The following is a 17,264-nucleotide window of genomic DNA, read 5'->3' as shown; positions in this document are numbered from 1 at the left end:
CTCCCCTGTTTCACAGATTACTAAGGAGCAGATTGAGACGTATAAGCAGGAGCTGACCATCTTTGCAGAGAGCTTCAACATGCATGGACCTGGAGCTGTGGGAGACAACCTGGAGAAAGGTAAGTGTTGACCCCCTTTCCATCAGACTGTCCTAACAGCCCCATCACTGCTTACTGGGTGATTTAATGTTTTTCTACTGGACCTGTCTTTTCCCATTCTCTGTGTAGGAGTGACAGTGATGGGGACCTATGAGACAGAACTAGCCAAAATAGAGGCGGGACGTCAAGAGTTGGCCAATGCAGAGAAGCTCTTTGACCTGCCAATCACCATGTACACAGAGCTGCAAAACGTACAGAAGGAGATGAAGGGCCTGCGACAGATCTACGAGATCTACAAGTCTCAGAAGGTACGAGTTTGTGGGTTGAGTACAGTGTGTGTTTGTGTAGTAGAGAACACAATGGCGCCAAACTTACAAACATAAGCAAGCATTTCAAGTTAAACAGGTTCTCATGCACAAAATGTGTATCAACCAATTAAAATGGTTGATTTACTTGCATGTGACAGAAAGTCATATAGAGCCTCACAGTGGAAATAAAGACGAATATATTGATAAAAGTCACCTTGTGATTTACACGGTTATCAAAACGTCACGCCAGGGTAAGCCTACACAAATCACAGCCCTTATTTGAAGTGTTTCTAAAATCCCCTATGGGAAAAATTAATGGTGGAAAAACGATTGGAACCATTCCCTGTTTGACATCTAGGTTTTATGGGTATTATGACTCATATTGTGGTACTCTATAGTAGCTGGTCCCATCAGATAACATGGCACATGTTAGCCCTTTTCTAACCTCACCAGGTGGCATGGTTACATCGTGGCACAGCTTCTGCAGCCAATTAAAATCCTAGACGTAGTTGGACATGTTCCAACACTTGTTCATGGAAGCATCTTTAACATACCTCAGTCCAACAGCACGTTCTGATCTAAGCAACTAGGCTATCACGTGTCTTTGACTGACTGGTCAAATTGCTGTCTGTGTAAAGTTCCTAGTCGAAGATTTTGGCAAGAGTTCGAATCTCACGTTAGTCGTCCCCCCCCTTTGAAATATAGATTTATATGTAGCCTATTGGGTTAGTGCGTGCATGGGTGTCAAACTCATTCCATTGTGGGCCGAGTGTTTGCAGGTTTTTGGTTTATCCTTTCAGTTGTTCCTTACTAATTAGTGATCTTATTTCATCAATCAAGTACAATTGTGGAGCGAAAACTCGCAGACACTCGACCCTCCGTGGAATGAGTTTGACACCTGTGTGTTAGTGTGTTGAAAAGGAACATTCATTCAATTTCAGCCTTGCACACAAACACACTGCTATTGCCTACAAATCTGGTTGCATAGGATATCTTACATGGATGTGTACGCCTAAAAGTAGGCCGACATTTTACACGCATTTTTATAATCATCTGCTTTGTCTTAAGTGTTATTTCACTAGAGAAGGATGATCCAAAGTGGAACTACAGTCGTGGCCAAAAGTTTTGAGAATGACACAAATATAAATTTTCACAAAGTCTGCTACCTCAGTTTGTATGATGGCAATTTGCATATACTCCAGAATGTTATGAAGAGTGATCAGATGAATTGCAATTAATTGCAAAGTCCCTCTTTGCCATGCAAATTAACTGAATCCCAAAAAACATTTCCACTGCATTTCAGCCCTGCCACAAAAGGACCAGCTGACATCATGTCAGTGATTCTCTCGTTAACACAGGTGTGAGTGTCGACGAGTACAAGGCTGGAGATCACTCTGTCATGCTGATTGAGTTCGAATAACAGACTGGAAGCTTCAAAAGGAGGATGGTACTTGGAATCATTGTTCTTCCTCTGTCAATCATGGTTATCTGCAAGGAATCACATGCCCTCATCATTGCTTTGCACAAACAGGGCTTCACAGGCAAGGATATTGCTTCCAGTAAGATTGCACCTAAATCAACCATTTATCGGATCATCAAAAACTTCAAGGAGAGCGGTTCAATTGTGAGGCGAAGACTTTTGGAGGATGGCCTGGTGTCAAGAAGGGCAGCAAAAAAGCTACTTCTCTCCAGGAAAAACATCAGGGACATACTGATATTCTGCAAAAGGTACAGGGATTGGACTGCTGAGGACTGGGGTAAAGTCATTTTCTCTGATGAATCTCCTTTCCGATTGTTTGGGGCATCCGGAAAAAAGCTTGTCCTGAGAAGACAAGGTGAGCGCTACCATCAGTCTTGTGTCATGCCAACTGTAAAGCATCCTGAGACCATTCATGTGTGGGGTTGCTTCTCAGCTAAGGGAGTGGGCTCACTCACAATTTTGCCTAAGAACACAGCCATGAATAAAGAATGGTACCAGCACATCCTCCGAGAGCAACTTCTCCCAACCATCCAGGAACAGTTTGGTGACGAACAATGCCTTTTCCAGCATGATGGAGCACCTTGCCATAAGGCAAAAGTGATAGCTAAGTGGCTCGGGGAACAAAACATCGATATTTTGGGTCCATGGCCAGGAAACTCCCCAGACCTTAATCTCATTGAGAACTTGTGGTCAATCTTCAAGAGGTGGGTGGACAAACAAAAACCCACAAATTCTGACAAACTCCAAGCATTGATTATGCAAGAATGGGCTGCCATAAGTCAGGATGTGGCCCAGAAGTTAATTGACAGCATGCCAGGGCGGATTGCAGAGGTCTTGAAAAAGAAGGGTCAACACTGCAAATATTGACTCTTTGCATCAACTTCATGTAATTGTCAATAAAAGCCTTTGACACCTATGAAATGTTTGTAATTATACTTCAGTATTCCATAGTAACATCTGACAAAAATATCTAAAGACACTGAAGCAGCAAACTTTGTCGAAATTAATATTTGTGTAATTCTCAAAACTTTTGGCCACGACTGTACAGTAGAAATAGTTTGCACTCTTGTTATCATCCTACAGGTGGCAGTATTGCATCTTAAATCAACTCTAAATGTAGTAAGACACTTGGCTGTCATTAGTATGTTCTCATGTATGCTATACTTACATGCAGGCCTACAATGTTTTATAGTTTTGCACTATTATAATAACCCCCTTTGTCACATGTCTTTTGAATCGAACATCAAGGACCAACATTGAACAGATTTTTCCTCAACAAAAATGCTTCATGCGAGGATGACTCGAACCCATTGTTAAAAAGCACTATCAATTCTGAGTCAACCACTTTAGTAGTGGGTTCCACCTAGAAGTGATGAGAACTGCGATTTGACAAATATATAAGGCTCTTTGTTTTTTTAACGATGTATAATAAGCTTTCTTGTAAGGACCTCATTTATCTTTTTTTCCATTGATGGGTTCTGACTTCTAAACTTGAAATATTGTTAAACATCAGGTATCCTATGGCAAGGAGAAGGGCCACAGTATGCTTGTTACACACACCAGAAGTTAATGGTTATCTGTAGGAGGAATGTATATGGTGGAGTCAATTAAGGTTGGATATGAGCCAGGGGATTGGAATCTTACTGTGTGAGGGAAAGGTAATCACATGGTTGCGGTCCCTGATAAGGGTGTAGAGCTGTGGATTAGTGAGGAATGGGGGTCGAGGTCAGGTCAGGTAACAGTAAGGGAGAAGGAACAGTTTATTAACCACATCACTTAACTTCCTGCCTAGCAATAAAGATGTAATGTTTAGAGGGAAGGAGGAGTTCACCTAAATTGGAGTATATATATTTGTGCTGGTGGGAACATGTCTTTGTCTGTTCAGCTGTCTGACCCTTTGGGTGAATTAACTTGGTTTGAGCTCTTTATAGTTGTCTGTCAGTTTTTACCCTGTTATTTAGAACCTAACACCATAAAAGCACATGGATGTGAGTGAAATTGTCATATATGCGAAAACAGGAAAATGTTGTCTAACGTTAGTAGTAGATAGTAGCTTAGTCAAGAATGCATTAGTGCAATATTGGCACACTAACGTTCGTCTTGTGGTGATTGAACGGACCAAGGCGCAGCGGGTGATGAATACATACTGAATTTATTTAACAGACGAAACACTGACAAAACACTAGAACAAACTACAAAACAATAAACGAAGGCAACAGACCTGAAACAAACGAACTTACATATAGACGAAGAACGCACGAACAGGAACAGACTACCTAAAATGAACGAACAAACGAAACAGTCCCATGTGGTATACACAGACACAGGAACAATCACCCACAAACAAACAGTGAGAACAACCTACCTTAATATGGCTCTCAATCAGAGGAAACGACACACACCTGCCTCTAATTGAGAACCATACCAGGCAAACCATTAACCCAACATAGAAAACACATAACATAGACTACCCACCCCAACTCACGCCCTGACCAACTAAACACATACAAAACAACAGAAAACAGGTCAGGAATGTGACACACACAACTTTTTGTTACAGACCAATGAAACAAGTAAACCTTGAATTTATAGGTTTAACATATCCTTCTAGTGGGCAGGATCGACCAATTTTAAGAAATGCCATTTGTTGGTGTATAGAAAATCTAAGATCATTGATAGGCTGAAGCAGAAGTTGTGCTAGGATATAATCACTTCCACCTGGTGAAGTTAGCATAGGTCTAACTTGTACCATGTTGTCTGATGGGACAAGCTACAATTTAACGTTCGGTCATATGCTAGTAAATCAACTATTTTAATTGGCTGATATGCATTTTGTGCGTGAGAACCTGTTTAACTTTAAATGCGTGCTTATGTTTGCAAGTATGGACCCAATGTTTTCTAGAGTTCTGTGTGCATTGCCTTTATGTGTGTTGCCTCGTGTGTCTTTCAGGCAGCTAAGACGGAGTGGTCCCAGACTCTGTGGGTGAACCTGAACATCCAGCTGCTGCAGGAGGGCGTTGAGAGCTTCATTAAGAGTCTGAGGAAGCTGCCTAAAGATGTGCGGGCCCTGCCTGTGTCCTTCTTCCTAGAGGGACGCATGAAGGAGTTCAAAGAGTCCCTGCCTCTCCTTCTGGACCTGAAGAACGAGGCCCTCAGAGACAGGTACGCCTAATCACCTATGGATGTGGACTTAGAGAGTAGGATGTTTAGGTGACTGAACCTGATATCAACACCTGATATCAACACTATAACAATCACATGACTGTAGTGGGAAGTAATATTTGATATGTGTATATACAGGATATTATATATACATCACATCAGACTCATAATAAGACTATGCAATTAGCCAATTAAAATGTTTATCTGACTCCATAAAGATAATTAAAATATACATGCAAGCATTAGGCAATGAGTTGACGTTGACTCGCAAGAATTGGTCTGAGAATTGTCTATATCAAAGGCAGATATTTAATTAAAATTGTACAATGAATGGATTCACATACAAAGCATAAAGCGTAAGTTATAAAACATTAACAAGCATACTTCTAGGCATATACTGTAGAGCCTAAGGTTAACTTATAAGACAAAGCATGAACAAAGGGATGCCTATTAGGCCAGAGGCCTAGAAGCCAAGGAAATGAGAATTGATCATACAACCTTCCTCCATGGACTGGATACAGGAGAAGAGCGAGAACAAAGGCATTTAATTCCATTTATAACATCTGAAAGTGTACATTTCAACCTAAAACCAACCATCATTGACCAATCAAACGATACCAAGTTTACAGTAACGTAAACACTCCCATGGCCAATCTCCACAGTGTGTCACAGCATTTAAAGGCGTGTGTGGGAGATGAGACCAATGTAAATAAGACAGAATTCCTGAGAAGACAAAGTTCACCCTGTACAGATACAAGTAACCACAGAGATCATCATTCGTATAGATAGCATCAGAGTTATCCTCAGTGAACACGTTTCAGATAGATACCAAACATGGATAATGTAGTATTATTCTGTCACTCATTCAATAGTCAGTCCTCTGGATACTGTAACAGAGAGATACATTTTGGCCCCTCAGAGGGGGAAGGGCTAACTAGTCTTTGAGCATTGTCCTTTGTGCTTTCCTTGTGTTCCTGGACCATTTGCCATGCAACTCCAGGTGTCAGAGAGCACATAAATGAAGGCCAACAAAATACCTCCTGAAAAAACTACAGACAAATGAAGTGAATGTGGTTTTAATGTATTTATTTATACAGAGAGTATGTGAATGTGTGTTTGTCCTTGATCCCCCTCAGACACTGGAGGGAGCTGATGCAGAGGACTAACACCAGCTTTGAGATGAATCCAGACACCTTCACTCTAGAGAACATGTTCGCCATGGAGCTGAACAAGTATGGCAATGTCATCGGTGAGATTGTCACCTCAGCTGTCAAAGAGCTCAGCATTGAGAAGGCAAGCAACCCCTTTAGGACTTTTATTTCATCACACAAAGCTGTAATTGTACAATTCTCTTTGCTGTGTGTTCAACATTGTATGGTCAGTATCACTAACTAAACATTGAGTTTATATGTCATTTACATTTAGATAATGGGTGTGTGTGTGTGTGTGTACAGGGAGTGAAGGAGGTGGTGGAGACCTGGGAGAATATGAAGTTTAGTGTGCAGCGCTACTTCAAAGGCACCCAGGAACGTGGCTCTATCCTGGGGGTGGTGGACGAGATTCTGCAGAACCTGGATGACAACGCCATGAACCTTCAGAGTATGGCAGGCAGCCGCTTCGTAGGGCCCTTCCTGGCCACCGTACAACAGTGGGAGAAGAGCCTGTCCCTCATCAGCGAAGTCATAGAGGTCAGTCAATGGATGCATCCCAAATAGCACCCTATTCCCTATATAGTGCACTACTTTTTACCAGGGCCCATAGTGCACTATGTAGGGAATAAGGTGCCCTTTGGGACACAGCCAGTGACCTTTGGGTCCTAATTCACAGAAGAGTTCAAATACTGTTGCGTACAACTCTCATCACAAGCTCATTGTCCTTTGAAACCATCGTTGAGTATAATGGTAACCACCCATACAGGATCTGTGCTGAAATTATATGGCATCTCCTAAGGTTTGGATGCTGGTGCAGCGGAAGTGGATGTACCTAGAGAGCATCTTCATTGGAGGGGATATCCGCTCTCAGTTACCTGAGGAAGCCAAGAAATTTGACAACATTGACAAAATGTTCAAAAAGGTGATTGACTTGACTCCCACTTCTATTAGAACATAATTAAACACAACACGTAATGCTTTTAGACAGTATTGTCTTACCTAGTTTTGTGTGCTTGCATGGTCTGCTCTAGATTATGACAGATACAGTGAAGGACCCGGGAATTAAGAGGTGCTGTCTGGTGCCCAACCGGCTAACTGACCTGCAGAGTCTGAGTGATGGTTTGGAGCGCTGCCAGAAGAGTCTCAACGACTACCTGGACTCCAAACGTAACGCCTTCCCTCGCTTCTTCTTCATCTCCGACGACGAGCTGCTCAGCATCCTGGGTAGCAGCGACCCTGTCTGCGTTCAGGAGCACATAATAAAGGTACCTTAGCATGTCACTACAGGCCAGAGATAGTTCTCTTCAGGTGATCAAAGGTGTAGTCATCTTTGTGGCTTTTCTTGCTCACGATTTTAAGCACGGGTGCTTGTAGACCTGCTCTTTTCCTTTGGTAAAAGTTGGTTCCTAAAGTGTGTGGAGTTAACGTTGCCTTTTCTCTCCCTTTTTCCTCCCACCCAGATGTATGACAACATAGCGTCTCTGCGGTTTGACGTGGGGGGTAACGGGGAGACGGTGGCTGGGGCCCTGGTGTCTGCGGAGGGAGAGGTGATGGACCTGAAGCGGCCGGTGCCAGCTGAGGGCCGGGTGGAGGACTGGATGACTGGAGTACTGCTGGAGATGAGGAGGACCAACAGACTCATCACCAAGGAAGCCATCTTCCGCTACTGTGAAGACAGGGGCAGGTTAGTCTGTTTCAGAAACACACGGACCTACTCCTGTCTTCAAAGTAAAACTTTGTCTGTGTGTAAGATGCCAGTGAAATATTTAGCAGCACCAGTCCATAGTGTGTGTTTCCCTCAGGATTGACTGGATGTTGCTGTACCAGGGGATGGTGGTGCTGGCTGGGAACCAGGTGTGGTGGACCTGGGAGGTGGAGGACGTCTTCCAGAAGGTGAAGAAGGGAGACAAGCAAGCGCTGAAGAACTACGCCAAGAAGATGCACCAGCAAATAGACGAGCTGGTGACACGCATCACTCAGCCCATGAAGAAGAACGACCGTAGCAAGATCAACACTGTCCTCATCATCGACGTCCATGCCAGGGACATTGTGGACAACTTTGTCCGGGACAGGTAGGGAACAACATAGTGCCTTGTTATTACACTTACTGTATTGCATGTAGTGACATATGACTTCAGATGAAAACTAGATTATGTTTCTCCTCATTTCTCTCTCATGCAGTATAATGGATGCCCGTGAGTTTGAGTGGGAGAGCCAGCTGAGGTTCTACTGGGACCGGGAGCCCGATGATCTGTTTGTGCGCCAGTGCAGTGCTGCTTTCTCATATGGTTATGAGTACATGGGACTGAATGGTCGTCTGGTCATCACCCCGCTGACTGACCGCATCTACCTCACCCTCACACAAGTACAATACCTGAACCTCAGAAAGCTTTGTCAGTCTGTATTTATACACTGTTGAATGATGAAGGTGAATGATTTTGTCTAACTGTAACTACCACTGTGTTTCTGCTTGCCTCAGGCCCTGTCCATGTACCTGGGTGGAGCCCCCGCAGGGCCGGCTGGAACGGGGAAGACAGAGTCCACCAAGGACCTGGCCAAGGCTCTGGGCCTCCTGTGTGTGGTCACCAACTGTGGAGAGGGCATGGACTACATGGTGACGCCCCTCACGCCAAAATGAAAGCTTTATTTCCTCTATTGTAGTCCACATTAATAGTTTCTTTATTTAACTCATGTATTAATCTATCATGCTTCTCCTCTCCTCTGTCTTCCCCCTCCTCTGTGTCCAGGCTGTGGGGAAGATCTTGTCTGGCCTAGCTCAGTGTGGTGCCTGGGGCTGCTTTGATGAGTTCAACCGCATCGATGCCTCTGTGCTGTCTGTCATCTCCTCCCAGATCCAGACCATCCGCAACGCTCTCATCCTGCACCTCAAGAGGTTCCATGTAAGTTATTATGACACACAGTCATCTCTTAGATGTCTGGAGACTGCCTGGACAGTTCTGGATTGGGAGAGGGTGATACTAAAACCTTGCAGTTTGAGTAGGTAATCACAAAATATTGCTACAGAACATTATAGCAAGGTAATAACAGTTTTAGGATGTTTTCCCTCAAGACTGTTGGTGACATTGACTCAGGACGATTTTAACTCAGTACCCTCTATGTGTTGTGGGTGTCAGTTTGAGGGCCAGGAGATCAGCATGGACGACCGCATGGGCATATTCATTACTATGAACCCTGGCTACGCTGGACGTACAGAGCTGCCTGAGTCAGTCAAAGCCCTGTTCAGACCTGTGGTGGTCATCGTCCCTGACCTGCAGATGATCTGTGAGATCATGCTCTTCTCAGAGGGATTCCTCTTGGCTAAGGTGAGCAGCACATCCTCTCATCAACACACACACACACACACACACAAACACACTTACAATATTATAGATAAGTGTTGTCTGACATTGTTAGACGCACACTCACTCAGTTAGTCATCTTCCTTTGAATGTAGATTCTGGCCAAGAAGATGACGGTGCTGTACAAGTTGGCCAGGGAGCAGCTGTCTAAGCAGTTCCACTATGACTTTGGCCTGCGGGCTCTGAAATCTGTGTTAGTAATGGCTGGAGAACTGAAGAGAGGCTCACCAGACCTCAATGAGGTAAAGACCTGTGAAATTATGCAAAGTCCACTGTGATACGATTCCTATGTGTTGTACTTACAGTAAGGAGACAAAGAGAGCATTTATGATTTTCTGGAAGTTTTGGGTGGTTTTATTTCATTGCCCTTGAAGACATTTTTGAATATTTTTTTTTTTTATGTCTTCAAGGGCAATGAAATAAAACCACCCAATCACTCTCTTTCTCTATCCCTCTGTTTTTTTTTCATTCTCTCTCCCGTTCTCCTTCCTCACCTACTCCTCACCCACTCTCTCCATTTTTCTCTCTCAGGATGTGGTGTTGATGCGTGCCCTGCGGGACATGAACCTGCCTAAGTTTGTGTTTGAGGATGTGCCTCTGTTCCTGGGGCTGATCTCAGACCTGTTCCCAGGGCTTGACTGCCCCCGTGTGTGCTACCCCAGCTTCAATGATGCTGTGGAGCAGACCCTGATGGAGAACAAATACCTCATCCTGTCCAACCAGGTGCCCTGGCTACCCTTCTCTGTCTAAACTTTAAATCTCAGGGCATAGGCAACTTTGTGAAAATGTCCATCCGCATTGAAAGATGACAAATTATTATTTCTACACATGAAAGTGAAGATGTTGATAAGTCCCTGTTTCTAATGCTGAGTGTCTGTGGTGTTTAGGTGGACAAGGTGGTGCAGATGTATGAGACCATGATGACCAGACACACCACTATGGTGGTGGGCCCCACAGGTGGAGGCAAGTCAGTGGTCATCAGCACTCTGTGCCAGGCCCAGACCAGGTCAGTGCCTCTCAGACCATTGTGACAGCTGGCATCACAACAGCCTTGCTTCTCAAAGCGTTCAACGGAGAGTGTTTTTAGGAATAGTAGCCCTCATAATTGTGGTTGTTTTCATGCCTACAGGTTAGGCTTGGTGACCAAGCTTTACTGCCTGAACCCTAAAGCCATGAGTGTCATCGAGGTGTACGGCATTCTGGACCCTGTCACCCGTGACTGGACTGATGGGATACTGTCCAACATCTTCAGAGACATCAACAAGCCCACTGACAAAAAGGAGAGGAGGTAAAGACCATGTCACTGCCATTCCCTTGTAGAATTCAACCTGACGTTTCTAGGTATTTTATATCCAATGCTAAACTTTAGACCCAAACTGTTATAGACCTATATGCATCCTGCCCTGCCTTTCTAAAATCTTCGAAAGCCAAGTTAACAAACAGATCACCGACCATTTTGAATCTCACCGTACCTTCTCCACTATGCAATCTGGTTTCCGGGCCTGTTGTCCGGACCTCTGGCAATCTCTATGGGGGTGCCACAGGGTTCAATTCTCGGTCCGACTCTTTTCTCTGTATATATCAATGATGTCACTCTTGCTGCTGGTGACTCTCTGATCCACCTCTACGCAGATGACACCATTCTGTATACATCTGGCCCTTCTTTGGACACCGTCCTAACAAACCTCCAAATGAGCTTCAATGCCATACAACACTCCTTCCGAGGCCTCAACTGCTTTTAAATGCAAGTAAAACTAAGTGCATGCTCTTCAGCCGATTGCTGTCCGTACCCTCCCGCCCGACTAGCATCACTACTCTGGACGGTTTTGACTTAGAATATGTGGACAACTACAAATACCTAGGTGTCTGGTTAGACTGTAAACTCTCCTTCCAGACGCACATTAAGCATCTCCAATCCAAAATTAAATCTAGAATTGGCTTCCTATTTCGCAACACAGCCTCCTTCACTCATGCTGCCAAACATACCCTCATAAAACTGACTATCCTACCGATCCTTGACTTCGACGATGTCATTTACAAAATATCCTCCAACACTCTACTCAGCAAACTGGATGCGGTCTATCACAGTGCCATCTGTTTTGTCACCAAAGCCCCATATACTACCCACCACTGCGACCTGTATGCTCTCGTTGGCTCGCCCTCACTACATATTCGTCGCCAAACCCATTGGCTTCAGGTCATCTATAAGTCTATGCTTGGTAAAGCCCCGCTTTATCTCAGCTCACTGGTCACCATAGCAACACCCACCCGTAGCACGCACTCCAGCAGGTATATTTCACTGGTCACCCCCAAAGCCAACACTTCCTTTGGCCTCCTTTCCTTCCAGTTCTCTGCTGCCAGTGACTGGAACGAATTACAAAAATCACTGAAGCTGGAGTCTTATATCTCCCTCTCTAACTTTAAGCATCAGCTGTCAGAGCAGCTTACCGATCACTGTACCTGTACACAGCCAATCTGTAAATAGCACACCCGACTACCTCATCTCCATATTGTTACTTATCTTCTTGCTCTTTTGCACCCCAGTATCTCTACTTGCACATCATCATCTGCACATCTATCACTCCAGTGTTAATGCTAAATTGTAATTATTTCGCCTCCATGGCCTATTTATTGCCTTACCTCCCTACTCTTCTACATTTGCACACACTGTACATAGATATTTCTATTGTGTTATTGACTGTACGTTTGTTTATGTGTAACTCTGTGTTGTTGTTTTTGTCGCACTGCTTTGCTTTATCTTGGTCAGATCGCAGTTGTAAATGAGAACTTGTTCTCAACTGGCCTACCTGGTGAAATACATTTTTTATAAAATATATATATATATACAGTGCCTTCGGAAAGAATTCAGACACCTTGACGTTTTCCAGATTTTGTTATGTGACAGACAACCTTATTGATTAAATAAATAACAATTCCTCAGCAATCTACACACAATACCCCATATTGACGAAGCAGAAACAGGTTTTTATACATTTTTGCAAATGTATTAATAATAAAAACAGAAATACCTTATTTACATATTATTGAGACCCTTGCTATGAGACTCGAAATTGAGCTCAGGTGCATCCTGGTTTTCCATTGATCATCCTTGAGATGTTTCTACAACTTGATTGGTGTCCACCTGTGGTAAATTAAATTGATTGGATATGATTTGGAAAGGCACACACCTGTCTATATACGTTCCCACAGTTGACAGTGCATGTCAGATTAAAAACCAAGCCATGAGGACGAAGGAATTATCCGTAGAGCTCCGAGACAGGATTATGTCGAGGCACAGATCTGGGGAAGGGTACCAACACATTTCTGCAGCATTGAAGGTCCCCAGGAAACAGTGGCCTCAATCATTCTTAAATGGAAGAAGTTTGGAACCACCAAGACTCTTCCTAGAGCTGAGAAATTGGGAAATTGGGGGGAAAGGGCCTTGGTCAGGGAGTTGACCGAGAACCCGCTGGTCACTCTGACAGAGCTCTAGAGTTCCTCTGTGGAGATGGGAGAACCTTCCAGAAGCCCAACCATCTCTGCAGCACTCCACCAATCAGGCCTTTATGGTAGTGGCCAGACGGAAGCCACTCCTTAGTAAAAGGCACATGACAGCCTGCTTGGAGTTTGCCAAAAGACACCTAAAAACTCTCAGACCATGAGAAACAAGATTCTCTGGTCTGATAAAACCAAGATTTAACTCTTTGGTCTCAGACCACTACCTCATGAAGCTGGTTGAGAGAATGCCAAGAGTGTTCAAAGCTATCATCAAGGCAAAGGGTGGCTACTTTGAAGAATCTAAAATCTAAAATGTCTTATGATTAGTTTTTTTGGTTACTACATGATTCCATATGTTATTTCATAGTTTTGATGTCTTCACTATTATTCTACAGAATATATATAATTTTACACTAATACAATTGCTCTATTTTCATGTCATCTGACCATAGTACCAGTTCCAATCCAAGTGCCAATGCCATTTAGCAAACTCCAGGCGTTTACATTTGTTGGAGGACATGAAAATAGAGCACTTTGGCCACGCACACCAGTAAGGAAATAAGGATGCCCAAGCAGAAAAGAACCGAATACTATTACCTACTGTAAAATATAGTGATTTATCTTTAATTTTATGGGGCTATTTTGCATCCACTGGTCCTGGGGCCCTTGTTAATGTTTATGGCAGTATGAACTTTACCCAGTACCTAGATAAAAACCTGGTTGCCTCTGCCAGTAGGCTGAAACTTGTCCGCAAGTGGATCGTCCAGCAAGACAATAACCCCAAGCACACATCAAAATCCACAAATAAATTATTAATTGACCACAAAATCAGCATTTTGCAATGGCCATCTCAATCTCTGGACTTGAACCCCTTTGAAAACCTGTGGTTTGAATTGATGAGGGTAGTCCAAAAGCGCAGACAATGGATATCAAGAGTCTGAAAATATTATTTATGGAGGAATGGTCTGAGATCCCTTCCAATGTGTTCTCCAATCTCATAAAACATTTTAGAAAAAGGTTCAGTGCTGTTATCCTTGCAAGGTGAGGTATGGAAAGGTATTGAAAACAGGGGTGCCAATCATTTTGACCCCTATCTTTTTGGGGGGGAAAAATATTACTTGTTAAACAAAATCTATTTTTCTGAGCAATTGTATTAGTATAAAATAATATGATTTCCTTTTTTTTAGCATACAATAAAGCACAGTATTTGTATTATTTATTTTATGCTGTATTTTTTGCTCATCTTTATCAAGGGTGGCAATAATTTGGGACCTGACTGTATTTCTCTTGTTGCCACATGAACCCTTACCTACAGGTACATCCTGTTTGATGGGGATGTGGATGCTCTGTGGGTGGAGAACATGAACTCAGTAATGGATGATAATAAGCTGCTCACCCTGGCCAATGGAGAGAGGATACGCCTGCAGAACCACTGTGCTATGCTATTTGAGGTTTGTCACTAATATCACTATAGTCTCTTCAGACCACACCTTACTTGCACAGTTGTTAAAGGAATAGTTTACCCAAATTACAAAATTACACACGTTTGTGGCTCAAATCCCATTCAAGTCATGGGACCCATGTTAGCATTTTTCGCACATCATGTTCAAATCATCTATAAGTGACTTTGTTGAGCTTCACAATCAATTTTAGATACTTGTGAAAAATTTGGACGTAATGCGTGAAAAAAAATTATATCGGTCCCATGACTTGAAGGGGATTTGTGCCACGAATTCTAAAATGTTAGCATGTGGAAACGAAATAGCATGAATTTTTGTCATACCTTGTCCATAGACTGCTTACAGGGTAAGGAAGTCAATGTGTCATTTTGTAATTTGGGTGAACTATCACTTGAAGAATTTCTCAATGCGAATCGTAAATACATTTGTCCATCATGTGTTGTAGGTTGGAGATCTGCAGTATGCCTCCCCTGCTACGGTTTCTCGCTGTGGGATGGTGTTTGTGGACCCCAAAAATCTTCGCTATACTCCCTACTGGCAGAAATGGGTCAGCAACAGACCTCCAAAGGTAAGGAACATGACACAGTAAAATGCATAAAGGTGTTATCCTTTCAGCTTTCTCAAAATTGATGTTGAAATGTCTCATCTTGCATTTGCTTGTCTTTTCCTGGACAGGAACAACCACACCTGGAGAAGCTGTTTGTAAAGTACGTGCCCAGCACTATCGACATGATAGTGGAGGGTATTGTTGACGGCAAACAGGTGGAGAAACTGAAGACCATCGTCCCTCAGACAGATCTCAACATGGTTGGTACAGCTTGGCCTTCTTGAGTGTTATAACATGAGTGTTATAACATGTTGCTAATTATATTTACCCAAATTGAATCGCATGAACAGGTATGCAGTATTTCCTGCAACAAAATCAGTTTCTGTATCACCTACCTCAGATTGGATCCAGCAAACTTCTTACCCTACATTTCTAGTTCCATAGTCCATTTTCATGATGCCTGTCCATAACGTCTGTCTGTCTGTCTGTCTGTCTGTCTGTCTGTCTGTCTGTCTGTCTGTCTGTCTGTCTGTCTGTCTGTCTGTCGTGTCCTGTCCTGTCCTGTCCTGTCCAGGTGACGCAGTTGTCCATGATGCTGGATGCCCTGCTGGAGACAGAGGTCTATGATGCTGATGTTCTGGAGTGTTTCTTCCTGGAGGCGCTGTATTGCTCTCTGGGGGCATGCCTACTGGACAACGGAAGGGCCAAATTTGATGACTTTGTAAAGAAACTGTCCAGCTTGACCACTGGTCATGATGAGAAGGCTCTTGCTGGACCTGGAGAGATTCCAGGTGAGAGAGGCACTGTCCAAGCCAAGGGTCAAATACAGTCATACATCAATTTGTATTCAGCTATTAGATACCCAAAACTACAAGTTATTCATAAAATGAATGGTTGGGATGTCCGTTCACACAGGTTACCTGCCAACTCTGTACGATTTCCATTTTGATGGGACCAAGAAGAAGTGGGTTACCTGGAGCTCCCTGGTCACCAAATACGTCCACAGCCCTGATGTGAAGTTCATCGATATCCTGGGTAAAGCGTCAATGCATGTGTGCTCAGCAAAAAACAAATAAATAAGTCATCCACTGGATTCCTACAGATACCAAATGTACCCTTTTTTCCAACCTCACTTTAATTTTCCAACCTCCCCTCTTTCTCCCTTCTCTCTCTCCATCTATTTCTCTCAATCTCTATCTCCATTTCTCTCTCTCTTACAGTCCCTACTGTGGACACCACGCGAGCCAGTTGGCTACTGGAGCAGATGGTGAAGATCAAGAGGCCTGTAGTTCTGGTGGGAGAGTCTGGCACCTCCAAGACAGCCACTACTCAGAATTTCCTGAAGAACCTCAACATGGACACTACTGTGAGTTTACAACAGGATGTCACAGAGACACAGACAGAGCCCATGACACTGAAATGGCAACCTATTCCCTATATAGTGCACTACTTTTGACCTGGGCCCATTTAGGACGACACACCATGTGTATTAACTATGTTTAATGTTGCTTCTTTGTGTCTCCAGATGATGCTGACCATCAACTTCTCATCACGGACCACCTCCATGGACCTCCAGAGGAACCTTGAGGCCAGCGTGGAGAAGAGGACCAAGGAGATATACGGCCCTCCCATGGGCAAAAGACTGCTGGTCTTTATGGATGACCTCAACATGCCCAGGGTAGGTACCTGCCTGCTCTTCTCTAGCTCCCCATCACCCTCTCTTCCATCCCTCAACCTTCATCCTTTACATGTGCGTCTCTGTTAATGTAGGTTAGCGTGTTTGTTTGTCTGGTTGATTGTATGTTGGTATGTCATTGTACCTGTGTCCTCTCAGGTGGATGATTATGGGACCCAGCAGCCCATTGCCCTGCTGAAGCTGCTTTTGGACCGAGGAGGCATGTATGACAGAGGGAAGGAGCTGAACTACAAAGTTCTGAAGGACCTAGGCTTCATCGCAGCCATGGGAAAGGCAGGAGGTGGGAGGAACGAGGTGGACACCCGCTTCATCTCCCTCTTTAGTGTCTTCAACATCCCCTTCCCAGACGAGGACTCCCTCCATCTTATCTACTCCTCCATCCTCAAGGGACACACCAGGGTGAGACGCACTGTCACACATTTTAAGATGCAGCTGTTACCACGAAAAACAGCATTACCACACATGAATTATTGTATGAAATGACTTGATTAAACTCTAACCATTT

The 17,264-nt window shown here is 43.7% G+C and overlaps 1 protein-coding gene across 1 annotated transcript in view; it reads left to right on the top strand.

Moving 5' to 3' along the window:
• dnah10 (dynein axonemal heavy chain 10) overlaps positions 1-17,264 on the top strand; it is a 47,249-nt gene that overhangs the window by 14,495 nt on the left and 15,490 nt on the right. The window contains exons 24-48 of the mRNA XM_038998057.1: positions 17-119; positions 228-406; positions 4,837-5,048; positions 6,185-6,345; positions 6,507-6,736; positions 6,999-7,121; positions 7,231-7,464; positions 7,660-7,883; positions 8,002-8,271; positions 8,381-8,564; positions 8,679-8,813; positions 8,947-9,099; positions 9,334-9,522; positions 9,654-9,800; positions 10,090-10,281; positions 10,446-10,564; positions 10,688-10,846; positions 14,372-14,507; positions 14,962-15,084; positions 15,192-15,323; positions 15,638-15,854; positions 15,979-16,098; positions 16,284-16,429; positions 16,589-16,741; positions 16,898-17,158. Coding sequence (XP_038853985.1) covers positions 17-119; positions 228-406; positions 4,837-5,048; positions 6,185-6,345; positions 6,507-6,736; positions 6,999-7,121; positions 7,231-7,464; positions 7,660-7,883; positions 8,002-8,271; positions 8,381-8,564; positions 8,679-8,813; positions 8,947-9,099; positions 9,334-9,522; positions 9,654-9,800; positions 10,090-10,281; positions 10,446-10,564; positions 10,688-10,846; positions 14,372-14,507; positions 14,962-15,084; positions 15,192-15,323; positions 15,638-15,854; positions 15,979-16,098; positions 16,284-16,429; positions 16,589-16,741; positions 16,898-17,158 — 4,302 coding nt within the window. The remainder of the gene's footprint in view (positions 1-16; positions 120-227; positions 407-4,836; positions 5,049-6,184; positions 6,346-6,506; positions 6,737-6,998; positions 7,122-7,230; positions 7,465-7,659; positions 7,884-8,001; positions 8,272-8,380; positions 8,565-8,678; positions 8,814-8,946; positions 9,100-9,333; positions 9,523-9,653; positions 9,801-10,089; positions 10,282-10,445; positions 10,565-10,687; positions 10,847-14,371; positions 14,508-14,961; positions 15,085-15,191; positions 15,324-15,637; positions 15,855-15,978; positions 16,099-16,283; positions 16,430-16,588; positions 16,742-16,897; positions 17,159-17,264) is intronic.

This window comes from Salvelinus namaycush, chromosome 1 (assembly GCF_016432855.1).
Source record: "Salvelinus namaycush isolate Seneca chromosome 1, SaNama_1.0, whole genome shotgun sequence".
Classification (NCBI taxonomy): domain Eukaryota; kingdom Metazoa; phylum Chordata; class Actinopteri; order Salmoniformes; family Salmonidae; genus Salvelinus; species Salvelinus namaycush.
This window is presented reverse-complemented; position numbering and strand designations above follow the sequence as displayed.